We start from the raw sequence: 26,636 nt of genomic DNA, 5'->3' as shown, positions 1-26,636 counted from the left end.
CTCCCCCCCAGGTGTCTCCTCCTCAGGAGGGGTTCAAAGCTCACTAGAACAGAAAGTCAAAAGATTAGGCTCCCTCAAGCTGGGGAGTACAAGATACTGGTTTCATCAATATTTAACTATCACCCTACTTCCCCATCTGAGGTCTTCCTCACTAGACCTCAGCTCAGTAAGCAAATCTACAGGCCCGGAGGGAGTAGCTCAAGAAACATCTGAAGTTGCTCATTCTGCTGCCCATCACCCCAGAGTCAGCAAGGGTGGGAAAAAAGGGAACCATATTTTCCTGCAAGGAAAATTACCAAATCCTGGTGGGTGTGGGGGGAAATGTGATTATCATCTACCCTAGAACTATTCCTAGGATGCACACACACTTAAATGTTGAGCCCAAGACTCTGCAGCTGAACACATGGCTGGTTCCTTCAGCCATCTTCTGTGTTCCCCTTTAAGGGGATCTGGTCTCCAGGACAAAGGAGATGAGAAAGTGTCACTAGTCATAAAGAGTCACCCAGCCAGTCCATCTCACATGAATTGATAATTAGAAGTTACTAGCAAAATGAACAGAGGAAAAATCCAGACAGAAAAAGGTGACTGAGGAGGACAAGCTTCCAGCATTTCCATGCCTAGCTGTAAAAAGAAATGAGTATTCTAACAACCTTTAAGGGGCAGCCGCCACACCCCTTTCCCCAAAAAACATAATTCTCAGCCACTCCCCAGAGGAGCAGCCAAAAAGGAAAAAAACAAAAACCAAAAAACCTTACCAAGGGAAAGAACAACACAGAATACCAATAATCCACAAGAGTTCTTTCATTAGGTTTTCAAATTTTAGCAACAGTTACTTTCCTCTCCAGCGTGAAGAGCCTCCAAAACCAAAGCCTCAACTTAAATCAGCTCCACCCACTACACTACACTCTAGACCTTCTAAACAGAAAGCAGTTTCAAGAATCACCATTCATTCCATCAACATTTGATGCTCCAACTTTCAGTTGAACAAACATTTATTGAACTTAAAAAAAAAATGGTGGATGAAAATTAGGAAAGTAGCAGAGTAACATCACCAGAGTCCCCTCGGAACTCATTATTCTGTCTCTATCAACTATACTGTCTGGTCAACCAGAAACCTTGACAGAAATTGGCACTCCAGCCGATTCTCTGCCAGATACACTCGCTTATCAGCTCGGCTTGGAAGTAGTGTTCTTAACTGGTTCAGCTTGCAGTGATCACACTTCAGCAGTAAAGGCCTGAATCTGGCAGAAAGTTTCTGCTTTCCAGGTCATCACGGGTAGAGCCAGACAAGTTTTGTTGCCTCCTATATTTGCACTAACATAAGGAGTGACAAGTATCATCTCCTCCCCGCAGCTTCACGTGGATGGAGAGTGGGTTTTGCAGTTGCAAAGGCTCCCCGTAATAGGAAAGGGCCCCAGCCGGAGGACGGGAGGCGGTGCTGTGGCCTCAACCCCCTCAAGGGAGGGCACCGCGCTTCCTCTCAGTCGACTGCTGCCTCATTTCCTGAGCAGGAGGAGGGAGCGGAAAAGCTGCCAGCAGGCCAGGCCGGGGGCTTTCCGGTGGTTCCCACCCCCCAACCCCCACCTTTTCACACTAAGTTCGACCCTGCCCCTCCCAGACCAGAGATGCACCCACCTACTCTTACCCCTTGGGCCGGAAACCTCAAACGAGAGCAAAGTTCCCCCCAACACACAGTTCATGGGGAAGTGGGGGAGGGAGAGGACGCTGAGCCCCTCCCCCGGCCGCGCCCGGCTCGAGGGACTGAATGAATGGGCTGGGAGAAAAGAGGAGGAGGAAAACCACTCCCCAGATCCCGGGAGGCTCAATTCCTTCAAAGGTCAAGCCTGCTCGGCCAAGCACCCATTCCCCACTAGCCCGCTTGATGTCCAAACGAAGCTAAGCCCCACCCATCCTCCAGACTTCAACTTCATCTCTGACTCTGCCGGCCCCCTGAGGGCTGTGCTCCACCGCAAAAAAAGGGGCCCACTCCGGGGTCCCAGCTATTCCAGCACCTGCCCCTCCCTCACGCGCCTCGCCCTCTCGTACCTGTTCCCGGGCCCGCCTTTCTCCCTCCACTTCCCGCTGGAGGCGCTCGGCCCTCTCCTCTGCATCATCGGCCTGCTGCTGCAGAACCTGGATCTTGCGCTTCACCGCCTCGATGGTGGTGGTCCCGGCCATGGTGCCCACCCTGCTGTTGCTCACGCTCGGGTTCCTGCCTCCTCCGCTCGGCGTTGCAGCCGCCTCTCACCCCTACTTCCGCCTGCTCCGCCCTGAAATACCGGAACTCACCCACCCGCCCGGATGTGACGCCACGGCAGCCGCGCCCTCCCACCGCCAGGCAGGCGGGAAGGCAGTCCACTGGAGGGAGACCCGCGGCGGGGAGCGAGGGGCGGGGCCTCCCCGTCGCCCTAGGCGACCGCTCCCGGCCTTCCCTTGGGCCAGTAAAGGGGGGCGGGGTTGGGAAGAGGCAGTGCTACCATGGTAACCAGAAGGCGCGTCTAGTCTAGGCTCTCGGGCCAGGCAGGCTGCCACAATGGTTGGCCTACAAGTAGTGTGCTGCCCTTACACTCCCGCAGTTGACCCCTCACCCTCCCAATGCTGACTCGCCACCACCTACCCGATAGGGTACCCGGTGTCCTCTCCACAAGATAAACATCCTACAAGCCTCTGCTTCCACCCACCCCGCACAGTCTCCAAAACCAGGTAGTAAGAAAAGCCTAGACGTTCTGGGCCTCATCTTCAAGAGAACCCCACTCTGCGGCCTCCTCTCACAGTCTGCTCAGGTAGGTTCTCTCCCATCTCCTGAAAGTCAATAAAGGGGATTATGGGGGTGAAGAGATGGGCAGGTTGGCAAAGTTCTCATTCTATTTGGCATCAGTTATGAACTTAAGTGTTCTACTTAGAATACTGGTCTTTTCCTGTTACTTCTGAGAGTCAGTATGCAGTAGTGATTAACCAACCTACCAACCCCTCCAAACCTTGAATGATTCAGGACTAGGTAATTAATCATCGCTTATAATTCCTTTTGTAGGTGAGGAAGATATCTTATGGCCCCATTTTATCAGGAAGGAATCTTCTATTACGGACTGCTGTTACCAGATGCTTGAAGCAACAGCAAGATGAGTGCCTGGAAAACTATACTGTGGAACGGAGCCTCCATTCTATGTTATAACTTTCACCAATTTCACTGCCACTTCTGTGTCCAGGTACCCCCAGGAGCTATTTATGAGTTAGAAACTGTCCCTACAGGCATTGCCATGCAGGAGTTTTGGAAGCACAGTAGTAAAGAGACTCGAGAATTTTATTATCTTCCCTTTTATGTCTTTGTATTCCTCCCACCTTCCCAGTAAGTAATAGTAATAAATCTCTCCACTGGTGCAACTCTCTTCCCCCCTAGAGAATTAGGGTGTGGGACAGAATTTAGAATTAAGAATCCTAAACCCTGGAAGATTGGTAGGCAAGACAGATGCTGCCCTGAATGCCTGGTTCTGAGGACACTTCCTCTGGAGGCTGTGTCTTCTTATCTCCTTTTAGAAATACTAAGCACTGAGGACTATTCAGAGGACACAATTCAGACAATAAGTAATGTGCTTGGTAGAGTAACCTGCACACTTTGATTTTTTCCCCCCAAGAATCAGGAAGGAAAAGCAGGGTTCAAAGCCTCAGTAAACTTTACCCTAATGGCTTAAGAATTTTTCAAACTGTCTTTGGGGAAGCCTGATCAGAGGGACTATGGAAGCAGAAATGAGACTGTCATCTGGGTGTTGATCGGCAGGGGGCACTATTGCACCCACTTGCCCTAGTGAAGATGCAGACTGGCCTCATCTTAGACACACCAAAGGGGTGTTGAGAACACCACTGCATTCCTGAGGCTGGTAGATTTGAACAGATAATCTTCTCTTGATCCAGGGAAACAGGTGGATTGACTCCTGATAGCCTTTAAAAAAGCATGACGGATGGGCAGCGAGGGGCCCAGTGCTATTGTTTTCCTGGTGACCAACAATACAACAACATATCAACAGGTGTATATCTCCATCCCTGTCCCTCCTCCCCCATCCCTTCCACCTCCTGTCCTTAAAAAAGGGTGTTATGACTCTATGTCCTACCCATTACCCTCCTCTTTCCTTTTGTTTTACCCTGAACAGCTTCTGATTTCATCTCAGATTGAAAGGACCTTAATTATAGTTGCACAAAAATGTGAATGTTCTTACTGCCACTGAAGTATACATGTAAAAATGGTTAAAACGGCAAATTTTATGTTGTGTATATTCTGCCACAATTATTTAAAAAAAGGCCTTTAGACAAACGCAGGGAGTAAAAAAATGAAGTTTGGACTGACTTTGCCATAACCTTACCCTTTCTTTGTTCAAACAGTCCTAGCAAATCCTACGCTTTCCAGAAAGGCTTCTCAGATAACCAGAACTCCCTATGTAAACAAGTGGTTATTAACTCCCTGCCCCCTCTCTTCCCCTTGTATCTACATCAAAGTAATATACTCTGTTTACTTGTTTATTAATCTCAAGGGCAGAAGCTGAGTGGTGAACTGCCTTTGTACTGGACAGAGCACCCTCCCCCCAAAGATGTGTATATTATGTTGCTGATGACTCTGTCTCTTGCTCTCTCCTTTAAACCTTGTTGCCTCCTCCTTATTCAATGCTTTTCTGTATTCCTATAAACATCCCACTTTCCTTCTTTGACCCTTTGAGGCAGGAGTCAGCAAACTTTTTCTGTAAAGGGCCAGATAGTCAATATTGGTGTGGCAACTACTCCATTGTAGGGAGAAAGCCAGTACACAATATGTGACTGAATGGGCATGGCTATGTCCCAATAAAACTTTGTACAAAACCAGGCTGTGGCAAGATTTACCCCACAGGTAGTAGTTTGCTGACCCCAGCTTTGAGGAAAGCTTTCTTCCTGCTTCCAGCTTAACCAGAGCTAACAGATTTTTGCCTCCTGCCCACAACCGGCCGCTTCTATTCTTGTTCTCCTACATATCTGTGAGGGTGCTTATCGACTTGTTGGAAAAGGTAACAAGGGGGAGAGAAGTTGAATGCATTTTTCACCCACACATTATATATTTAAATGGTTTTTGCTGGATTCCTATATAAATATGAGAAGCTTCTTTCAAATGAGTATACTAAATAGACCCTGTCTAGGTGGGAGATGACTGTGTGTGTGTGTGTGTGTGTGCGTGTGTGTGTGTGTCCTAATACACACACACGCAGCTTAGGACAGACAGAATTTATCCCCATGAAACTCCTTTATCTTCCCAATGATATTGGTATATTGTCTGGAGCTTCTATCTCATTCTCTTTCTCCCAAGATCTCAGGTTAGACTTGTTCTTTTCATTGCTCCTGGAAGCACCTCCTTAAGTCCACATACTAGCTGTTTCAACCTAAGGACTTTCCCAGAGAGTTGTTACCCAACATCTCACAAAACTGTTATTAACCTGACATTGCAGCAGTTTGTGAAAACGTCTATCTCCATGCCTGTTTATTGGAACCAGAGAGATCTATCCATCTATACCTGGAATCTAGGTTAGGCAACTCCAGCAGACCATGAAGCACCTGCCCAAAGCCCTGGGGGTAACCAATGTTTTTTGCAGTTTTTCAGGAAGGAAGAATTAGTAGTTTGCAGTGGCCTGAACTTTTGGAAACTATGAATATATATAATGTTTATATCCACTTTGTGTCTCTGATCTCTAGCATAATATAGTCAACAACGCTTATCACTTCCCTGGGCCACAGAAAGTGGTGGAAAGCCAAAGAGGAGCTCAGAAACCTAACAGCAAAGAGGCCAAATGGGAGGATCCAAAAACATTTGTGAATGGCCCACTCTGTCTCTTTAGCTATTTTCCAAAACCAAATGCAGTTTTAAAAAATATGCTCCAATTTTCCTATTAACTCAGTGCTGAGAATTGACTGTATTTCCATCAATACCAGGACATTCTTTTGTTGCTGTTAAGATTCCTATGTTAATTTTCTTCCAAAAGTCTTCCCTATGTGGTCTCTCATTTATCTTTGTGGTAAACTTCAAGGTTGAAGATGAAGGAAAGTAGGTGATTATGGAATAGCATGAAGCAGAAAAGAGAATTTCATTTTCAAATGGGAAAATTCAGCCCCACAGAAGCTGGGTAGTTTAGTCAAAGACACAGAGTAAGGTCTGGTGGTGATACCTTTACCCTCTAAGATTCCTTCTTATTTCTATTATAGTCTATCATTCTAAGATCCTCCCTGCTGCCCTATGAGCAGTGCTTACTATGGCATCTCCGTGGCATGAGGGCAGATGCCCACATTTGCCAAGATAAATAAACCCATATAGGGCCAGGGTCACTGTGACCTCCTTTGTCCCATCGTGAAATCTGAACTGGCTGGTCTGGGGAGTTGAGAGATGAGAGTTTCCCTATTAATACACATATCTACGTGTCAAGCCTTGGACACAAAAGCTAAGAATGTGGCCTAGGGGAGGAGGTGGGATAAGTGATAGCAGTCTGGACTTGGAGTCCCCTCCCTTTGTCCAGGTCCTGGGAAAGATAATTAAATTCCTGGGTTGGGAGTGAGACACAAATCAGACTTCTACATATCTTTAAGAAAGAAAATATATGCCATTACAAGGGTCAGCATGTGGCTATATGCAAAAATGTATGTGGGCATCTATGTCTGTGTTCTGTGAATCCACAAGTATGTATATGTCTGAATGTGTTTGGAATTTAGTCATGTTAACATGGAGGTCTGTGTGTATAGATTAAACCCATCCCCCATCTTTCCAATACTCACATCAGCTGCCTTCTTCTCTGCCAGCTCCAGCTTCTCCTGGGCATCCTTCAAAGCTTCAGAGTACTTGTCCAGCTCATCTTCTGTCCCTTTCAGCTTCTTCTGCATGGCTGCCAGCTCATCTTCCAGCTATATAAGCCCCAAGAGTCACACACAAGACATACATACACAACAGTGCAGGCTCAGACCCTGGGCTCTTCAGCTCTGACAGACCCCTGTCCAGCCTCTATGTTACCATCCCGAGAGAGACACACTTTCTCCCCAGTCACTTCTAGTCAACTGCCCCAGGAGTTATACTATGTCCCTGGCCTGTGACCCTACGGTATCTGATCCTAAGATGATGACCAAGCCATGCTGGTCTTTCATCTAAGACCCTGGGATTTTAAATATCTCAGAGTGTAGATGCCTGCGACTCCATTTAAGGGAAAAGAGCTTGCATACCAAGCTCTCACCTTTTCTTTTAGAAATCAAGGGTTTTTCTAAAACATGATCTACTCCCACTTAAATCTAGCAAACATACTGTAGCTCAGAAGGGGCCTCTGACTTTCCCAAGGTCACACAGGCAGTCTGAGGCAGATACCCTAGATGTCCTCTGCCCATCCAGTGAGGCTGGAGAAAGAGTCCCTCCCACCCAAAGAACAAGTTGGCACCAGTGGTCACTGCCTTTCCCACGCAAACTCTCTTTCATCTCACAGTCTTGTTCAGCAGCAGGTGAGAGAGATCAATGCCAGGGCCTACCTGTTTACTTCTTTCTTCTGCCTGCTTTTGCTCAGCTTCAGCTTGCTCTGCCCGATCCAGAGCATTCTCCTTGTCCAACTTCAGCATCTGCATCTTTTTCTTGATGGCCTCCATCATGAGCAGTGGCCGTTGGTGAGCTCACCTGTGAACACTGGAGAATTGGAGACTAGGGCAAGAAAGGAGGGGCTGCTGACAGAGTGTCTAGGAGTTCCCCAGACTTGAACCTTTATTTCTGCTCATGGCTCCACCTCTTGTTCCTAATATGGTCTTTCCAGCTTCCTCCACCCCATCATTGTTCTCCTGGGAGAACACAGGGTGAGATACTTTGATGGACTGACATCACCAGCAAAAAAAAAATTGAGGAACAGCTGAGGCTGATTTTAGACAATGGAAAGTGGGGGAGGGGAGAGGCACTCCCTGACCCTGAAACTTTCCACTCACTCTGAGCACCTCTATGGGTGTTTTAAAAGAGCAGGGAGAGGGGAGGGGAGAACATTGAAATAGCAAAGGGGACTTTGGCAATTCTAGAATGGTAGTTTTCACCCAGAGGGTCCTAGTTACCCTTCTGCTTCCCCCTTACTGTCACCTGGACTGTGTTGGATGCTGATCAAACTCCACTGGTTGAGTTTTACCTTTCGATTCCTGGTATTCAGGGAGCTTGAGCAACAGTGAAGAGGGGAGGTCACTCATGATCCCTGACAATTCCCCCAGATCGCCAGATCAAATTCCTGTGCTATTTTGAGAGTCTCTATTTGGCAGAGAGACATCATTCCTCCCCCTTAAGAGCCACAGGGATGGAGTAAAAGGGTAGGGTTGGGATCTGGAAGACCATCCCAGAGCTTCAAGAGGGGTGGGGAGAGAAGCAGGGGAGGGTCAGAGTAATCCAGATGGGATCATGTCCTCTGTTTCCCCATACTGATCTTTAAATAGAACTTTTATACCCACACAGACTGAGGTGTTGCTGTCTTCTCTTCTCCCCATCCTCTGCTCCCTTCTTACCGCCCACCCCCACATGCTCACCACCATAATCATCATTACCAGCTCTGTTCTCCCCAGCTTAGTTCCAGGCCATGTTCATTCTTCTACTTGGGGCCTCATTACTGACAAGTGGCAATTGCTCTCAGTACACTGGCACCATACAATCTGAGAATATGCCAGAGGAGAGGTGGGCACTGTTCAAGGTGACCAGAGCTATCAAGGAAGAATATAAATGGCTCTAATTAGTCATTATGTCAAGGATAGATGGGTAGTGATAACGCTAAGCCCCAGTAGCGGGGTAACTGAGACACCCACCAGGGCAAAGGGCAAAATTGAAGTCTACTCTTGAGAGCTTCCAGTCACTGGAGGCAGATAGGCAGATAGACCATCAACTGATTCTTGAAGGAAAGCAGAGAAACCAAAGCCCCCTACTGTGGGACTAGGGCAAAAGAAAGCCCAGGGACAGGAAGCAGTGGATAATAAGTAGAGAGAGAGGGGGTTGAATAAGGAGGAGAAAAATACAAGGACAAGAGAAGATCAGAGATATATCCCTTCTAGTATAAGGGAAACATATAGGAAAATTTCATACTCGAATTCCAGCTCTCTCCTGCTCCCATACTAGCCCTCCAGCTTAAGACTGAAATCCATGTAGGTTGCAGCCACTAGTCTTCTAAAGGTGTCCTGGAGAGAAGAGATTCAGTAATAAAGACAGGAGCCCCAGAGCCCTGGAGGTTGAGGTAGAAAAGAGTGTGATGCCAAAGCGCCCACTGCTGTAAGAATATGTTTGACATTTAGTTGGTTTCTAATTAAACAACCCAATATCAAACATATCACACAGAAGCAGGCAGGAGAGCTTTGGTGGTCATCTGCCTTCCCCACACTACAAAGAAAGGACAGAGCAGAAACACCAGGCACCAAGCATGGCTAGACGGAGAGCCATCTCCCTAGGGAAGGGCACCAATCCCTGCTCTTTGCCTCCCAAGACAGCTGGCTCTTACTCATCTGCCTTTCGTGCCATCCCTGTCTCAGCTCCTCTCCTACCAGTGCCTGGCCTTTGCTGGATCACGTTGGCCTAAACTAGGGAGAATATCTGGCAGGGCTCCATGTCCGGGCACCTATCCTTCCTAAAAGCTCCCATACAGAGCTTCTCCCCCTGATGTCACGGCCCCAGCGCCCAGAGGATCAGCAGTGTCAGCAGCTTCTTGTCAGCCTAGCCACCTGCTCTCCTCAACTCCCTTCCAGCTGCCCTAAGGCTTTCTGGGGATGGAGGAGGGGGGCTTGTACATCCTGCTTTACCTTTCCAACAGAACTCCTAACCTTTCCATATCACCCCCACAAGACTGCTGAGGGCCTTTCAGTGACACCATCCTGGAACCCTCCCACTCTTAAGTACTATAGATAAATAGCCATGAGAAACTTCCAGAATGCTTGGCTGCTTCTTCCCACCATCTTGTCCCTTCTCACCTTCTCCCCATGTCCTCCAGGCATTCTCCTTAAAGTCACCCTTGGATGTTCAGAAGAGAAGAGTGACCTCTCTCACTGGCAGGCTCCAGCAGGTTCCAGAGAAGACTTATGGTCTCCCCTGCCCAGCAGAATTGAAACTAAGACTTTAGGAGATCAAGGGTGAAGGAGGAAACCCCCTCTTGCCAGAAAGCAGCCTGCAGTCCTTAGGACTCTCCTCTTCTGGGGCTTTTTACAGCAAGAACTCCTGGGCTGGCTTCTCTAAGGGTTGTCCCTCACAGGGATCCAGCCTGGTTCCTTTCTGAGGGGTTTTTCTTCTAAAGAGAATCAGGTCTGTTGAATGTCATGTGGCAGGCAGATGCTTCTTTCTACTGTGGCAGAAAGGAGCCTGGGTTATAGCTGCAGTGGGGAGTGGGGGGCTTGGGTGGAAGTGTGGGGGTGGGAGGAGAATGCTCTGCTTCAGCCCCCAGGCCTGTTCCATGTGTCCTTGTTCTCATTAGTCCAGACCACCCCCAACCCCCGCCCCGCATACACACACAAATTCATACACCAACTCCACAGTGCCCTTGATCTAGATCGATAGCTTGTCCCAAGCCCCAGTCAATTCCTGTTGTTTGGCTCTTGCCTTCCAGGGGAAGACTAGCAAATCGGCGTACAAGCCCCCAAGGTAGGTATTGTCTTATGTCCTTGTTCCTTTATGGCTTTCAGTGGGAGTGTGTGTGTAATTTTTACTTTCTTGATTGTCCTTCCTACCTTAACCCCCGCCCCACCCCCACTCCCAAATTTTAGTTCCCTTCTCTGGGAAACTTGACTACCCTGGAGAACCAGAGGGTGGAGGGAAAGAGGCTGGGAAAGGGACTAGTAGGAATAGAAAGGACTTTAGTGTTTGGGGCACTAGGGGAACAGAGGCAGAGACTGGGAATATTGATGTAGGGAGGAGCAGCTCTCTTAGGAGGAGACTTTGGATAGTATAACTAGGCAGAAACATCAGATGACCTCCGATGAAAGCTTTCTAGCTCTGCTGGAAGTAACTTCTATGCAGCCATTTCAAACAAGACTGAGCCCTTCTGAGCCAGAGGAGCTGGGGAAGGCACCAGCCACAGAGGGAAAGGGGTTGGATGGGTGTAATGGGGTGAACTACTCAGTTGATGTGATGAGAGCAGACAGAGTAGGCAGAGAGGATCAGGGGAGATGGGCTTTGTAGGGGGCCTGCCTGCCAATACTGGAGTCAGCCTGGCACTGACAAGCCCTGGGGACAGAGGCCAAGGTCAGGGATCAAGACAGAGGGGATGGGGGTGTTCTGTGAGTCCAAATGGACAGAGGAAAGAGGAATAAAAGGGATTGGTGAGGCTGTGTGGTGGGAGGTGGGGGCAGCCAGGTAATGGAGAGGAAATAAAAAGGGAAAAAACTATCATAGGGCAGGAAAACATCATTGTGGGTTACCATTTATTGGACATTATGTGCCACCTCTCTGCTAAGTGTTTTACTTAATCCCCACCACAAGCCAGTGAGGTAGGCATTTCTATTTTACATATAAGGAACTGTGACCCAGAAAGTTAAAGTAACTTGCTCAAGGCCACACAGGCAGTGAGTGACAGAACCAGATTCAAACCCAGATCTGTCCAGTGTGAAAGCCTGTTCTCCTAACATTAGGCTATACTGCTCATATAGAAGTAGCGGAGGGCGGCTGGGAGAGAGATATGAGGGAAGATGGAAGAAGTGAAGGCGGATGAACCTGCAAGGAAATCGAGGACGGGGGAACAGGCAGAAGGAATGGGAGACTCAGTCTCAGGTTTGTGGGTCAAATGCAGGCCACTTGCGTGTGGTTTTGTCTCCTATGCAACTCCCATCATCCATCATTACTTATTCAACGCCTGCCTCCCCACCCCTCAGTCTGTGAGCTCCATGTCTTGTTAGGTGTAAGAACCCATGAGGAGCTATTGACTAAGGATAAGAGGGCTTGGGAAGCAGGGCTGATGGGGGCTGGAGGATGAATGGATATATATAGGACAGAAAGAGAGACAGGCTTGGGATGGAGAAATGATATTTGAGCTGCATTAAGGGGGCTGGCCAGGGAGTTAGCAAGGGAACCTCAAAGGGCCTGAGTCACAGGGAAAGTCAGAGGGAAATGGAGGATACCTACTGACTGCCAAGCACCAGGCTTGCTCTCTACATACCTTATTTAATCCTCATAATGATCCTATGAGATGGGTATTATTGTCCCCATTTTCGGAAGAGGAAACTGAGGCTCAGAGAAGTAACTTACATATGGCGACAAAACAATTAAGAGGGGAATCCAGACTTTGAAGCCGCACCTGACTCCACAGCCTGTGCTCTTCTCTCTTTTTTTTTAGGAAGACTAGCCCTGAGCTAACATCCACTGCTAATCCTCCTCTTTTTGCTAAGGAAGACTGGCCCTGAGCTAACATCTGTGCCCATCTTCCTCCTCTTTATATGTAGGACACCTGCCACAGCATGGCTTGACAAGTGGTGGGCAGGTCCACACCTGGGATCCAACTCGGCGAACCCCAGGCCACTGAAGCAGAGCTTGTGAACTTAACCACGGCGCCACGAAGCGTGCCCCAGTGTGCTCGTCTCTTTATACCCTGCTGCCTCCCTGTGCTCATCAGTGGGGTGTGTAGGGAGAGAATGAAGGAGAAGCTGTGACAGCTGAGATGAAAAATGAATATTGAAGGATACAGACAGACTTGTGAGTGGGCACGAGGTGGGTGGGAGGTGTCAATTTTGCAGGGGAGACATAGCCACACATGGAGTTGAGGGCAGGAAAAGATCAGTGTGGAAAGGATAAGTGACCAATGAGGTTGCAGATGACAAGGTGAGAGAATAGGGAAAAGTATGTATGATGGTGATTACATCAGAGAGTGACAGTGGGTTCCTGCAACTGTTACTGGCTGCAAAATGGGGGTCTCTCTGGCCTGGGATGTCATTTGTATGTAACGTAGATCTTTATAAGTAAGTTCTCTATGGCCTATAGATGCATATGATTAGTCAGTATTTTTCAGAATTTTGAATGCCCTTAGATTTAACATGCTCTTTCCAGTTCCCCATAAATCCCACCACTCCTTATTTCATTACACTTGCTATATTACTTGCCTGACTCCTGAAGGCATTTGAGTTTGGAACCCTGTATTTTGCAGAGGTGAGAATTTCAGGCAGAGGAAAGAGACTTGTTCGAGGTCTCACAATAACTGGCCAACTCAAAACCTAAACTCCAGGCCTCCTGACACTCAAGCAGCACAGTACCTGTGATTAATAGCCACAGTCAGAGCTATTTGCCTAAGTGTACAGAAAAGATCAGTGGAAGTGAGATCTGAGAGGTGGTGAGCAAAATCCAGGAAGCTATATTAAGATTATGGCAGCTGCAAATAAGCACTTTTGAAACAAATCAAGATTTAGGGCTGAAAGAATGAGTCAGGCGGTCTAAGTTTGAACCTTTAAGAGCTAGCTTTATTTGTTAAACCAAATCAAGATTCTCTACCCTCACATTGTTCATCTCTCAACCACCCATACCCCTACTTACATCAACACTGCATACCTCATTCTGACCACAAGGCGTCACTCTTGTTACCATTGTCTCAGAGATTGTTTCCCAAATAGCACCAGGGGTTGACATGAGAGCAAAAGGTGAGAGTGGGAGCACTGTGTTAAGTCCTGGGCAGATAACTAGATCCAGGTGTGTTTTGGGAAGGCTGTTCAAGGTGGCAGGGGCTCAAGAAGGCTAGGTTAGCAGGCATGGTGAGAATGGAAGGACAATGTTTTGGATGCCATCAGAGTCTCTCCACGTAAAAAGCTTTGCCCATCTGATTTAGTTCTTGCTGGTACTGCTGATGCTCCTTTTCAAACAGCTGGTGCAGGGCAGCTTGACGGACCTGGTGGAGAGGGCAGAACAGAGTGTGATGTTTGCCCTCTGTTTACCCTTCTTTCTCATTCTCTCTCCCGGGTTGCTTTCCCATCATTCATGTTCTCTTGGATCTGGACTTAGCAGCTGTGACATAAAGCTAGGCAGTAGCATAGAGGCTAAACTCTTGGTGGGGAAGCCTACTCAATTTTTTCTCCATGGGTGAAGCCCCATTTTCAGCAAATAGTTGCTGAGAACATACCATGAACCAGAAACTCTGCTAGGCACTTGGAATACAAAGATAGTGACATGACAGCAATTGGGGACTCCAGGAAGACAGAGGTTCTGAGAGGCAGGTGCTGGGCACTAAGAAGCAGTTTTGAGTCTCACCAAGATGAGAAGAACAAGAACTAGACTGTACTTTGGGACTTTAGAATGTGCCATCTGCAGCTGGATGCAAAGAATCACTTAATGAAAAAGAACGTTGTCATTTGGAGTTAAAGAGTTATTGCTTAGGTGTAATGGTAAAAACCTCAGAGTCAAATAAGATGGGTGAGTAAAGGCAGAGACTGAGAGCTTGGGAACCCCTGTAGGCAAAGGCACAGGGCAGTAGTGGATGAGACTTCAGGTCACCCTTGCTAGAACTCACCATCAGTAGTTGCTTATTGGCCAGTGCCAACTCCTGTACCATGGTGTCCTGCATCCTTAGGGTGGCATACGGGTTTCTTCTCTGGCTCAATGTCATCTGCCACAGACAATGAGTGTGTGAATTTCGCCACCTGCCCCAGGTACAGAGGTAGGAGTTGAATGGGTTAGAGTTAGGAGTGGAAAAAAAAACATCATCAGTGAGGCTGCTTCTTCAATAGAACCTCTGTGCCAGTGTCAGAAGACTGCAAACTCCTTGAAGGTGCAACTAGAACTGACTTAGAACCTAGAATATGTTAAGTATTTAATTATCATAATGACCATGTGTCACGGATATTAATTTTTGTAGGGGCCGGCCCGGTGGCGCAGCAGTTAAGTGCACATGTTCTGCTTCAGCAGCCCAGGGTTCACCGGTTTGGATCCTGGGTATGGCCATGGCACAGTTTGGCAAGCTATGCTGTGGCAGGCATCCCACATATAAAGTAGAGGAATATGGGCACAGATGTTAGCTCAGGGCCAGTCTTCCTCAGCAAAAAGAGGAGGATTGGCGGCAGATGTTAGCTCAGGGCTAATCTTCCTCAAAAAAAAAAAAATAAGTGAAAGCTTCATTCTTTTGCCCCAGTCCTTCTCAACAGTTATCACAGTTTCTTGTATATCTTACCAGAAAATTTTTCTATCATATACCAACAAGTATATCTTTTAATTTTTTTAAACATGAAATCAGGGGCCGGCCCTGTGGTACAGTAGTTAAGTTTGCACGCTCCACTCCGGCAGCCCGGGGTTCACCAGTTCAGATCCTGCGCACGGACCTAGCACTGCTCATCAAGCCATGCTGTGGCAGGTGTCCCACATATAAAGTAGAGGAAGATGAGCACAGATGTTAGCTCAGGGCCAGTCTTCCTCAGGAAAACAAGAGGAGGATGGTGGCGGATGTTAGCTCAGAGCTAATTTCCTTGGAAAAAAGCCAAACATGAAATCATACATTTACATAAGCAGTATTACTTAACAATTTGGACTTTTCATATCAGACCTAGAGATTTGCTTCCTTCTGTTTAAACACTGCCTAGTATTTTTGTATCATCGTTTAACCAGCTAGGTCATTTCTAGCTTTTTTACTTCTATAAACAATGCTGTCATCAACGTTCTTGTGTATGTACGTTTTGATGCTTTTGTAGGTATATATATGTAAGGTAAATTTTTAGAAGCAGAGTTGCCAGTCCAAAGGATATAGGAATTTTAAATTTTGATAGATTTCATCAGACTGCCTTTGTAAAAAGTGCTGCATCAACCTTGACTCCCACTAAAATAGTATGCATTCTTCTTACCTCGGATCCTTGCTAGCTCTGGGTAACCTGCAAAACCTTAAAAAACAGGCTGATCCTATCCACTCCAAGACCATTTTAGTCAGAATCTTCTGGGTTAACCTGAACATGTGTTTTTTAAAAAGCTCCGTAAGTGAGGGAGATACAGTCTTTTGACTCTTCTCATTCACTCATTCAACAAATACTTACTGCATACACACTACATTAGTACAATGCCAAGCAACAAACACCTGAATTAACCTTAAAAAATAAAAATGATGAAACCTTGCTCGTTTTCCTTCAGAGAATGGGAAGCTAGGGGCAATAAAAATCATTGTCTATACAGCCTAACCTAGTGGCATGAGGAGGCTCATCTCTGCTTGTGAGAACCAGGGCTGCTTCTTCCCCCTCCATACCTGTTTCCCCCCCTTTTTTTTGTTTGGTGAGGAAGATTGGGCCTGAGTTAACATCTGTTGCCAATCTTTTTTTTTTGTCCCCAAAGCCCCGGCGTATAGTTGTATATCCTAGTTCTAAGTCCTTCTAGTTCTTCTATGTGGGATGCCACCATGGCATGGCTTGATGAGTGGTGTGTAGGTCTGTGCCCAGGATCCAAACCAGTAAACCCTAGGGCGGCCAAAGTGGAGCGTGTGAACTTAACTACTATGTAACCAGGCTGGCCCCGTTTTCCTTCTTGGTGGGCCCCTAACAAGATGGAACAGATATCAGAGGTGGCTCAGGGAGGAGAGGAGTGTGAAAAGGTCAAGCTGAAGGATAAGGGAAGGAATAGAAGCAGAGATTACCTGTCAACCATCTTCTTAAGTCCCAGGGCCCTTTGAAAACTCTGCAAGAAAAGGAAGTTCTGTTGATCTGCCTTGATCTCCAGTACCTCACCCTCAGTACCCTATTCTAGTGGGAGACATATAGACTTTCCTCTTTAGAGAGGGAGTGGCCAATTTCCTAGGAGACGTGAGAAGTCCTTCTCCTTTCAGAATGGATCAAAGAAAACATGCAGGGGTTGATATGGAACAAACATTTGAATACCCACTATGTGCCAGAAATAGTCTCCCACTTCTGTTACTATTCTTCTGTTACATCAAGATCCTCTCTCAGAAAACCATCCACTTCTGGTAAATTGACCTGGAAACCTCACCAAAGGAATCTCCTCCAACCCAGCCCCTCCTCCCAACTCTGCATACCTCTTCTACTTTTGTCATTTTTTCCGTAGACATATGTACAGACATGCTTGATGTGGTCTTAGGAGACTGAGCAGGCTCTCCTTTCTGTTTAGTTCAGTCACCGAGGTTTCAGTAGTCATAGCAACATTTACGCTTCCAACAATGACCCTAGGCCTAGGAGTTGATTGGTCACCTGGCCTGTTGCCCGGGAGACCTAAGGGAATCCTAGTTCTCCAACCTTCTATGAGTGACACAGGCAATTCTGTAAGCAAGGAGCACAGTCCTAATTTTAGGATTTCTTTTGTTCGGGTCCCAAGGAGTGTCCATTTGGTTCTAGGTCCAGAGAACATTATCATATGCCTGTTTTATTAAAAGGCAACTGTAAAGAAATGAATCATATGCTTTATTTTTTAATTGTTCATTTTATTAAATAATTTATAAAGTCAAACCAGTGCATTGGTCTGACCATCCCTTCACACTGTCCCATAGCATCCCCAATAAATGAGGGAGAATGAGATTATGTCAGATGTCAAAATATTCCCTTTTCAATTTATTCACGAGAGTATGGCATGAAAGTGGAAGGGCAGATCCTTGCACATCAGGGAAGTCGTGTTAATGTTTCAACACAGCCTGGTTTAAGTGGAGCACCAAGGTAAGTTATTCCACATACCACTCACGGCCTTACCTGACCTCCCCACCAGTTCCTCTCTACCTTTCCCACCAACCAACTCTAAGATGCTCAAACCCAAATGGTTCCCATTCAACCATGTACAAAGGGGTAGATACGGAAGACACCAAGCCCTGTCACCTCATTTCTCACCCTTGGGATTATTTATAGTCTGGAAAAGGGCAGATGAACTATGATCAAAACCAAGTGAGGATTTTTAAGGAAGCTTTGACAGAAATATTAAGAAAAACATCTGAATTCAACTCCAGAAAAAAGTGCTACCAAGGGAAAATAAAGTCTTAACTGATGTTCTGAAACTGGCCATAAGAAAGGGTTGGAGAATGATCCTCTAGGCATGAGCTCTAAGAGCTCTGGGCACAACAGGAGCTTCAGCTGATTGAGTCTAGGCCTGCTGAGCCAGATGACCTGAGGGCTGCCCAGCAAGCGCACTGCAGTCTGTCTGGCTCCATCAATGCGAGAGTCCTTGAGCTCCATCACAGAGTACTCTCCAGTGTGTTATAGTTGTCCTTAAAGCTCTTCAATTCGAGGAAGTGCTTGGCACGTTTACTCTTCTGACTGGAGGGGAGGTATGTCACCTGGATGGTTGTTGGGGAGACTTCAGGAGACTGGGTTAGGTCTTTGGCTGCTGACTGGTGTTGGCGCTGAGAGCTCCCACTTCGTGCTTTGACCCTGAAGAATACAGGGAGGGCAGGTCACGGAGAGAATGAGGACTAATGGAAGAATACAATTCAAGGTTCATCCATCTCATAAATGCAGCTGTAGCCACAAATGGTCTCTGTCCTATCTTATAAACTAGTTGCTAAAATCCCATCTAGTAACTTAGAAATAGCAGAGAAACCAGTTTTCCCACTCGGTCCCTGGCTCTGGCTCAACCTTTTCTTCATCTCACTATGCTTAAAGAAAACTGTTAATCCTGCTGATTCACCTAGTGTGTGTATGCCACTAATATGCTCCCAGTCCAAAGAGAGTCCCTTGAAAACTGAATACCAAAAAATAAGAATAGAAATAACTATTGAGTACTTACCATATGTTAGGACATTAAACTTGGTACTTTACCAACATCTAATTTATTAACATCCCAATATCCTTATATGTTAGCATCATCTCTGTTTTGCAGGTTAAGAAACTGGGTAACATTAAGTAACTTGCCCGAGGTCACAAAGCTAGGAAGTGACAGAATGCTGGGATTCAAACCTAAGTTTGTCAGATTTCACAGCCTATATCCTTTTCACCATACCCACTGAACTTTTTAGAAACTTGAAATCAAAAGAAACTGAATTTTTTTAAAAAGTTGTGGTAAAATACACATAAAATTTATCTTATCCATTTATTTTTTTAAATTTTTTTAAAGATTGGCACCTGAAGTAACAGCTGTTGCCAATCTTTTTTTTTCTTTCTTTCTTTCTTCTTCTCCCCAAAGCCCCACAGTACATAGTTGTACATTCTAGTCGCAGGTCCTTCTAGTTGTGCTATGTGGGACACTGCCTCAGCATGGCTTGATGAGTGGTGCTAGGCCCACACCCAGGATCTGAACTGCCAAAACCCTGGGCTGCCAAAGTGGGAACACACTAACTTAACCACTCGGCCACATGGTTGGCCCCCCATCTTATCCATATTCAAATGTTTACAATCCAGTAGCATTAAGTATGTTCACATTGTTTTGATCTGGCAAAATGATTCTTTTGATCTGGCAAAACAAACTCTCTACCTGTTAAACAACTCCTTATTCCCCCTTTCTTCCAGTCCCTGGCAACCACCATTCTATCTTCTGTCTCTATGAATTTGACTACTCTAGGTACCTCATATAAGTGGAATCATACAGTATTTGTCTTTCAAAGAAACTGAATTTTGAACAGGCCTCCTGCCTGACTTCTAGACCAAATGGCCTTTTCCATCCTCTCCACACGTTCATTTTCATTACTGTTCTACGTAGCTTTTACTAGAATCTTTTGTTGTTATGAACAAGGTAGTTTATTTTTAGGAACAGAGATTAGACAGAACAGACATACCCGTTATCTTTTGAGAAAGAGCCATATTCAACACAGCAGAAAATAGATGTATTTCTTTCATATCTGGTAACTAACTTTTTATTCTAGATTGGCTTTCCCTCTTCATTCTTTCATTTTAACTTTTACGTAAACAACATAATGAAGCTATTTTAGTACATATTTAAGACATTCTCAGACAAAAGTCTTGATTCCTCTCCTATAACACACTCAACAGCTGATTCTATGGTGATGTCCTTTGTTTCAGACAGGGTTACTAATTCTTTAAGTGGTAATAAAAATGGGTGGCATTTAGTTCTTACTTTTATCAGACCAAGACACAAAAGGAAGACACTGGGACCCTGGAAGAGAAGGAATCTCTGTATGCTGAAAAACTTTATTCCTTTATTGGTGTCATAGGTTACACCAATTCTGACATTTTACTGAGCTGGACTAAAAAACATAAGCAAAAAAAAAAAGAGGTGCACAAAAGTAGGAGAAGCTGATCTTAATAGCTTGTAGAGCAGCATCTGCTTTCAAATGTGAGCAAGAGGCAATTCTAATAGTCTAGGACCTGACAAGTCTTATGTTATCATGGATTCTGTTCATAATGCTTTATGAAGGTCATTTCATTGTGAGAACAGTCCAGCACTGCTATATTCTCTAACCAGCCCCTTTGACATGCTCCCCTCCAAACTCACACTGTGGCCAGCTCACTCAGGGCCTCCTGATAGCGCAGGTACTCACTCTGGCCAAAGACCTGAAGAAAGAGAAGGAAGAGTGAGGATCTCTCAGTCTGGGGCATCCCTTTAGTTCCCTGAAGGAAAAAAATGGCCATCCAGCTTACCCCTGTCCCATAGCGGGCTGTCTCATAGCCATCCAGCAGGGTATCAATGAGGGCCTTGCGCACACCCTTGAAAGGAGTACTACTGTTTCGAAGATCTAGTAAGTAGGAGCGGAAATTCTTGCCCATTAAGGAACAGGGATGCCGGCCATCAGCATGAAATGGGATCTCTGAGGAGATAATAACACAGTGATACTCCTTCTCCCATTCATTACTCTTTCTAGTTAATTTCCCAAACTTAGAAATGGGTCCAATGAGTGAGCTGGGGGTAAATTCTAATGGAATTAAGACTAGAAGTACAGAGCCGTGTCTGAGTGGTCACTTGGTGGCAGCAACACAATTGTAAGCTATACCAATGATACACAATAGTGTCATTGTCCTTTTTCCCTCCTATTTACCCATCCTGGCTTTAAGATATAAACTATGTTTTGGTAGAGACCGAGCATATATGACAATGGTCACAGAATGAAAAGAATTCAAGAAGCATTTATTTTGAGCTTAGAGAAAAAGCAGATGCCACCCGTCTTTTGTGGAAAAACAAGCAAATTACCACCATCCAGTTTATGAAACTGAAGGTCTAAAGAGAAGAACAAAACAAATCCAGACTCTTTGGAGAAGAAATAACTCACCTACATCATTTCCTTTGGCAAAATAGTACCCAGTACCTGCAAAATTGTAGGAAATTCCTACAAGCCAGGGATATGCAGAAAAGACAAATTCTAACATATATAAAGTGGGTTCTTCCCTCTCTTCCCCAGGTGAGCTTTCAGGATCCTGAATGACCCGTCAAGTAGCCCTTACCAGAGGCACGGATGGCATCCAGTGCTTTCATCCTGTATAGATAGTTGTAGCAATCTGTTGAGAGAGAGACTGGTCTCAGGCATAACCCTTAAAATTCTCCAAACTCCAACAAGCTAATAACTGCTTCCCCACCTCTGATGTTTACCCAGTAACAAAGGAACTAAAGCTGCTGATTTTGTCAGCAGCTATGTTGACAACCCTGAGAGCAAAGGCATTCTGAGTTTGTGGGACTCCTCGCTGAGGTATCCTCCAAGAGCATGCCACATACTCTGATTTCCCTGGGTTTCCAGCTGTAGCAGTCTTGCATCATCATCTGCAAGGAGCTGAGGTTCATACTTGATATCCTGAACCCTGGATAGTCGGATATCAATCTCTTCTTTTAAGTCCTGTTCACGTACAGAAAAGAATACACAATCACTTACCCTGTACTCAGCTTCCTATCAGTCTGGAAATGGGGCAGAGCAAGTGAACAACTAAGACAACAGAAGCAGACAAAATGCTCATTTGGCTAATGAATTTGCCAGATAAGACTCAAGAAGTGAAGAAAGAATGGGATTGGGTTCTCTAAGAACCTCTCCAAACTGTCCATTGCTAAGCTAGATCTTTTAACCTGCCAGAATTCCTTCAAGCTCTATAGCATCAACATTATTTCTGACTTTCAACTTGGTTTACAAGAATCTTGGTTAGGTGTTATAAAGAACTTCCCAAGCTGTGTAAAAATGGACAGCAACTGGAAGTCATAATCTAATCTAAAACGCTATAAAGAGGCCTGTACATGGTTTCTAATAGTTTGGGGACTTCCTACCTGGTGGACTACAGAACTTCTACAGGCTTTCTTCTAAAGCATATTTAATTTTTTAAGTAGGCAATTCACATTTGTGGTACAAAATACAAAAAGGTACTAAAGGCCTCACCTTTCATTTACCTACTGTTAGCCACTGTTAATAGTTTCATATTCATCTCTCTTAAGAGGGTTGCCAGAGCCCCATTAAGTAGATTTTTTTCTTGTAACTTTTTAAACTTCCACTGTGAAATATACCATATACAGAATACACATATGTACTTTTTTTTTTTTTTTTTTGAGGAAGATTAGCCCTGAGCTAACTACTGCCAGTCCTCCTCTTTTTGCTGAGGAAGCCTGGCCCTGAGCTAACATCCGTGCCCATCTTCCTCTACTTTATATGTGGGACGCCTACCACAGCATGGCATGCCAAGTGGTGCCATGTCCGCAACCGGGATCCAACCCAGCAAAGCCCAGGCCGCTGAGAAGCAGAACGTGTGAACTTAACCACTGCGCCACCGGGCTGGCCCCCACATATGTAGATTTTAAGAAACTATAAAAATCATTAAAATGAAAACCTGTATCCACTATCCAGTTTATGAATTGGACGGCCTTTGAAGTCTTGTCTGCCCATCCCTGATCGAATGCAACCCCCAATCTTAATTTGTCAAGTCTTATTTTTCTTCTCTGTTTTATCATGTCACCCTAAACAAGATGTTTAGCTTTGCCTGGTTTTGAACTTTATATAAGTGGTAAATACTTTCTGAATTCTTCTGCAACCTGTCTTTTAAAATTTTACATAAACTTTATTTAAGTTGAATTTACATGCCATACATTTTTTTTTTTTTTTTGGTGAGGAAAATTGTCCCTGAGCTAACATCTGTTGCCACTCTCCTCTATTTTGTACGTGGGATGCAACCACAGCATGGCTTGATGAGTGGTGTGTAGGTCTGCTCCTGGGATCTGAACCCAGAAACCCCAGGCCACAGAGGCAGAGCATGCAAACTTGACTACTATGCCTCTGGGCTGGACCCCAAAATGCATCCATTTTAAGTGTGCAGATTGATGAGTTTTGACAAATGAATATACCCACTCAAGCACCATTCTAGTCAAGATACAAAACATTTCCATCATCCTAAAATGTTCTTCATACCCCTTTGCAGTCAACCTTCCCCTTCCTGCCCCAGGCAACACTGATGTGCTTTCTATCAATATAGTTCTGCTTATCCTAGAATTTCATATAAATGGAATGAAATCTTATGGAACATATTCTTTAATGAATGGCTTTCTGGCTTTTTTCATTCAGCTTTTCAAGTTTCATTCATGTTTGTGACTTTTTTCATTCAAAAATATTTTGGAGATTCATTTGTGTTCATATATTTATCTTCAGTTTGTTTTCATTCCTTATAGTATTCCAGAATACAAATACATCATTATATATCCATTCTCAAGTGGACATCTAGATTAACAGTTTCTTTCTAAAATATTATGGGGGCTGGCCTGGTGGTGTAGTGGTTGAGTTTATGTGCTCTGCTTCAGCGGCCCAGGGTTCACGGGTTTGGATCCCAGGCACAGACCTACACACCGCTCACTGAGCCATGTTGTGCTGGCGTCCACATACAAAAATAAGAGGAAGATTGGCACAGATATTAGCTCAGAGACAATCTTCCTCAAGCAAAAAGATGAAGACTGGCAACAGATGTTAACTCAGGGCCAATCTTCCTCACTCTAAAAAATACCCAAAAAAAAAAAAAATTGTGATCAATGCTACGACTATTCTTGTACATGTCTTCTGGTACACATGAATGAAAATTAATTTCTCTAAGGTAAGAGTGGAATTCTGGGCTATGGATTAGGTACATGTGCAATCTTACTAGGTAATGCTCAAATACTTTTCAAAGTGCTTTTGCTGATTTATACTTGCAAATGCAATGGATGAGAATTTAGATGAAAGAATTTTCTAAAGCAATAGGAATCTTGATCTCATCTTGTCCGAGGCGTTCTTATATAGTCCAAGTTTTGATTGGCTCATGACGTACTGGAAGCCAAGCCTATATCCCTCCTATGGGAGGCAGCTGGCATTTGGAGAAAACAGGGAATGTGGAAGGAGCTCTATTGAAGTTTCAGCCCATGACATCTTCCTTGAGGAAAGAACATAGAGGGGAAAGGAAAGAACATGGAGGGGAGAGTTAATAGTACTGGTTAATGAAAGAATATTGGTCTAGGAGTTCAGAGAATTGTTTACTAGCTCTAGCTCTGCCACTTGCTTTTCACTCAACAATGAATTATTGAGTACCTACTATGTGTAGGTCCTGGTTTTACAGAGGTGAGCAAAACTGGCATAGTGCCTGCATTCTTGAAGCTTACAGTCTAGTGGAAGAGAGGCATTAAACAAATAGACAATTAAACATAAAAGAAAATTTGTGGGGGGTGGCCCCTTGGCCGAGTGGTTAAGTTTGCGCGCTCCGCTGCAGGCGGCCCAGTGTTTCGTTGGTTCGAATCCTGGGCGCGGACATGGCACTGCTCATCAAACCATGCTGAGGCAGCGTCCCACATACCACAACTAGAAGGACCCACAACGAAGAATATACAACTGTGTACCAGAGGGGCTTTGGGGAGAAAAAGGAAAAAATAAAAAAAAATCTTAAAAAAAAAAAAAAGAAAATTTGTGGTAAAATGCTATCTAGAAAAAATCAGAGTACTATGAGAAAACAAAGAAGAGGACCTGCTTTAAAACAGATAATAAGCATTTTTCTTTGGAGAAAATAATCTTTGATCTAAGATGTAAAGAACAAATCAGCTAGCTAAGTGAAGACCAGAGAAAGATCACTCTAGGCCACAGTAACAGTATATATAAAGGTGGGGAAGTCAACCACTGTAGCTGGATACCAGTGATCAGAGGAAAGCTATACAAAAGGAGGTCAGTAAGGGCAGCAGGTCCCTTACCCAGAAGTGGAAGACAGAAGAAGCAGGATGGGGGTGGAAGTGGGGTGTCAAGAGTTCTGATTTAGACATGTTAAGTTTGAGATACCTATCAAAATGGAAATGTTAGGTAGGCAGTTGGATATATAAGTATTGAATTCAGGAAGGAGGGTGGGGACAGAGATAAAATTTCATCAGTAGATATTTAAAGCCAAGGAAAGGAAGGCAATTACATATAGAGAGAGCATAGACAGAGACCAATGGTTATTCACTTTGCATATATCTCAGGTAAGCTGCTTCCTTTTCTTAGGTTTCTATTTGTAACATGAATAACAGAACTAGATGATTTATGGGGTTCTTATAAATCTAAACTTCCGCAAAGGCAACTCTTCTCATTGATTTCAGGCTAATTCTAACCACCCTAACCCCATCCTTAAACAAAATTTAAATAGCAACAGAAAACACTGGGTAGTTTACAAGTTGAACTGGGAAACATCTTACCACAAAGAATTGGAAATTTTAATCCAAGTCCTTCCTTCTGCAGATGCAAAAACTGAAGTTCCTGGGTATGCTACATGCTGTGCCACAGCAGTGAGCTGGTAAGCCAGGACCCAAGCTGACAGTTTTTGCTCAATCTACTAACGTAAGAACGTGGGTAACTGGACATGGAAACATGGGAATTAAAGTCATTTCTAAAGGCAAAGGAATTTTCATTCTGGGCCCTAAATGATCTGGAGAACCAGGCCTATCTCGTGCCTTAAAGACCTACCTTGGGGGCATTGTGTCCCACAGGGACATGAGGTCCCCTTCGGGATTTCATTGCAAAGCGCATGATTTGCCTCTTCACAAAAATAAATAGCAGTACAAACACCTGTCCAAAAGATACGAGAGAAACAAAGAATCTTTAATAAAAAGACAGTGAAAAAAAAAAAGGCATGCTTTCATTTAAATCCCCAGGTTCCGACTCTCAGGGATGCTTCGCGGTATAACTTGGGGCAAAGCAAGGCTGATGGGGTGGGGAAAGGCGCGGGGGGTCTGGTCCAAGGGTCTTGGAGGGAGGGTTCTCGGCCAGGGGCGGGGCGGTCCGACTCGGTGGCTTACGCTCCCAGGTACTCCTGGGATAGGAGTCAAAGCCCAGAAAAAGCGCAGGTGAGTGGGTGGAGAATGAGGACAGGGAACAACTCAAGAGGAGGGTCTCTACTGGGTCAGACGCGACAGCAGGGTGGGGGATCTCCTCACCAGGCTCCCGTAGGCCATCACCAGCACGACATTCACCCCGGACAGCCAGTTACTGCCGGACGCCATGGCCGTCCCACCCCGCGCAGAACCTCTCGGGTTTACCCCGCTGCCCTGCTTTGTCAGCCCGGGCTCCGCCGAGGCAACGGCGCCTGGGTTCCCTGAAGCTCCTCGGCCATTTCCTTACGAGGAAAGACCAAGGCTGACCCGGCCTGAAAACATGGCGGATGGGGGGGCCGGGAGAGAAGAACGACGCCTTCCCGCTTCCCCCCAGCACGTGACTCAGGCAGGCAATGGCACCCGGAGCGGCGAGCGGGGAGACGCGGAACTACGCCTGTAAGAGGAAGCGGAGGCCCTCCATGCGTCACGTGGCGGAGGCGGGGCCGCCGTGGAGGAGGCGGGGCGGACGCGCCGAGCCGGAGTGAGGTGTCTCGTGGCGGGGCGGCAC

At 45.5% G+C, this 26,636-nt stretch overlaps 3 protein-coding genes and 1 long non-coding RNA gene across 39 annotated transcripts in view; 2 read left to right on the top strand and 2 right to left on the bottom strand.

The window, feature by feature from the left end:
• TPM3 (tropomyosin 3) overlaps positions 1-9,263 on the bottom strand; it is a 27,929-nt gene extending 18,666 nt beyond the window's left edge. For 11 of the 21 annotated variants that reach the window (XR_011536613.1, XR_011536612.1, XM_070607462.1 and 8 more), the window contains exon 1: positions 2,047-2,337. Coding sequence is in view for 19 of the 21 variants with exons in the window: in XM_070607462.1 (XP_070463563.1) it covers positions 2,047-2,178 (132 nt within the window). In the remaining 2 variants the exon portion in view is untranslated. Of the gene's footprint in view, positions 1-2,046; positions 2,338-6,777; positions 6,904-7,512 lie in introns of those variants that run through there. The other 10 variants (XM_008526888.2, XM_070607459.1, XM_008526887.2 and 7 more) reach the window with 2 other exon arrangements.
• LOC103555404 (uncharacterized) lies at positions 2,647-17,379 on the top strand. Of its 4 annotated transcripts, none has more exons than XR_011536614.1 (5): positions 2,647-2,783; positions 3,032-3,206; positions 3,910-4,022; positions 10,584-10,618; positions 12,412-17,379. It is a non-coding gene; the product is annotated as an uncharacterized lncRNA (long non-coding RNA). The 4 variants fall into 4 exon arrangements; XR_011536616.1 differs by having other exon boundaries at positions 12,306-12,412; XR_011536615.1 differs by lacking the exon at positions 3,910-4,022.
• CUNH1orf43 (chromosome unknown C1orf43 homolog) lies at positions 13,398-26,636 on the bottom strand. 3 transcript variants are annotated; one of them, XR_011536610.1, is made up of 10 exons: positions 26,192-26,636; positions 25,722-25,823; positions 21,518-21,635; positions 21,250-21,303; positions 20,452-20,618; positions 20,306-20,364; positions 18,195-18,288; positions 16,557-16,597; positions 14,460-14,555; positions 13,398-13,841 (listed from the first exon to the last, which is right to left on the bottom strand). XR_011536610.1 is itself a non-coding variant. In XM_008526884.2 (10 exons), exons 1-10 carry the CDS (start codon positions 26,255-26,257, stop codon positions 13,740-13,742), a joined length of 933 nt encoding a protein of 310 aa, XP_008525106.2. In that variant the 5' UTR covers positions 26,258-26,636; the 3' UTR covers positions 13,398-13,739. The 3 variants fall into 3 exon arrangements, 2 of the variants coding, with proteins under 2 accessions (XP_008525106.2, XP_008525107.1); XM_008526884.2 differs by having other exon boundaries at positions 14,460-14,589; XM_008526885.2 differs by lacking the exons at positions 18,195-18,288; positions 20,306-20,364; positions 20,452-20,618; ... (2 more) ...; positions 25,722-25,823; positions 26,192-26,636 and adding an exon at positions 16,953-17,059 and having other exon boundaries at positions 14,460-14,589.
• Positions 25,998-26,636, top strand: part of UBAP2L (ubiquitin associated protein 2 like) — a 41,497-nt gene continuing 40,858 nt past the window's right edge. For 3 of the 11 annotated variants that reach the window (XM_070607425.1, XM_070607419.1, XM_070607409.1), the window contains exons 1-2: positions 26,034-26,101; positions 26,463-26,524. The gene's annotated coding sequence lies outside the window, so the exon portion shown is untranslated. Of the gene's footprint in view, positions 26,102-26,462; positions 26,525-26,636 lie in introns of all 11 variants that reach the window. The other 8 variants (XM_070607431.1, XM_070607416.1, XM_070607442.1 and 5 more) reach the window with 6 other exon arrangements.

Source organism: Equus przewalskii, unplaced genomic scaffold, assembly GCF_037783145.1.
Source record: "Equus przewalskii isolate Varuska unplaced genomic scaffold, EquPr2 ChrUn-10, whole genome shotgun sequence".
Taxonomy (NCBI): domain Eukaryota; kingdom Metazoa; phylum Chordata; class Mammalia; order Perissodactyla; family Equidae; genus Equus; species Equus przewalskii.
Note: the sequence above shows the minus strand (reverse complement) of the source record. Positions and strands in the feature narration are given on the sequence as shown.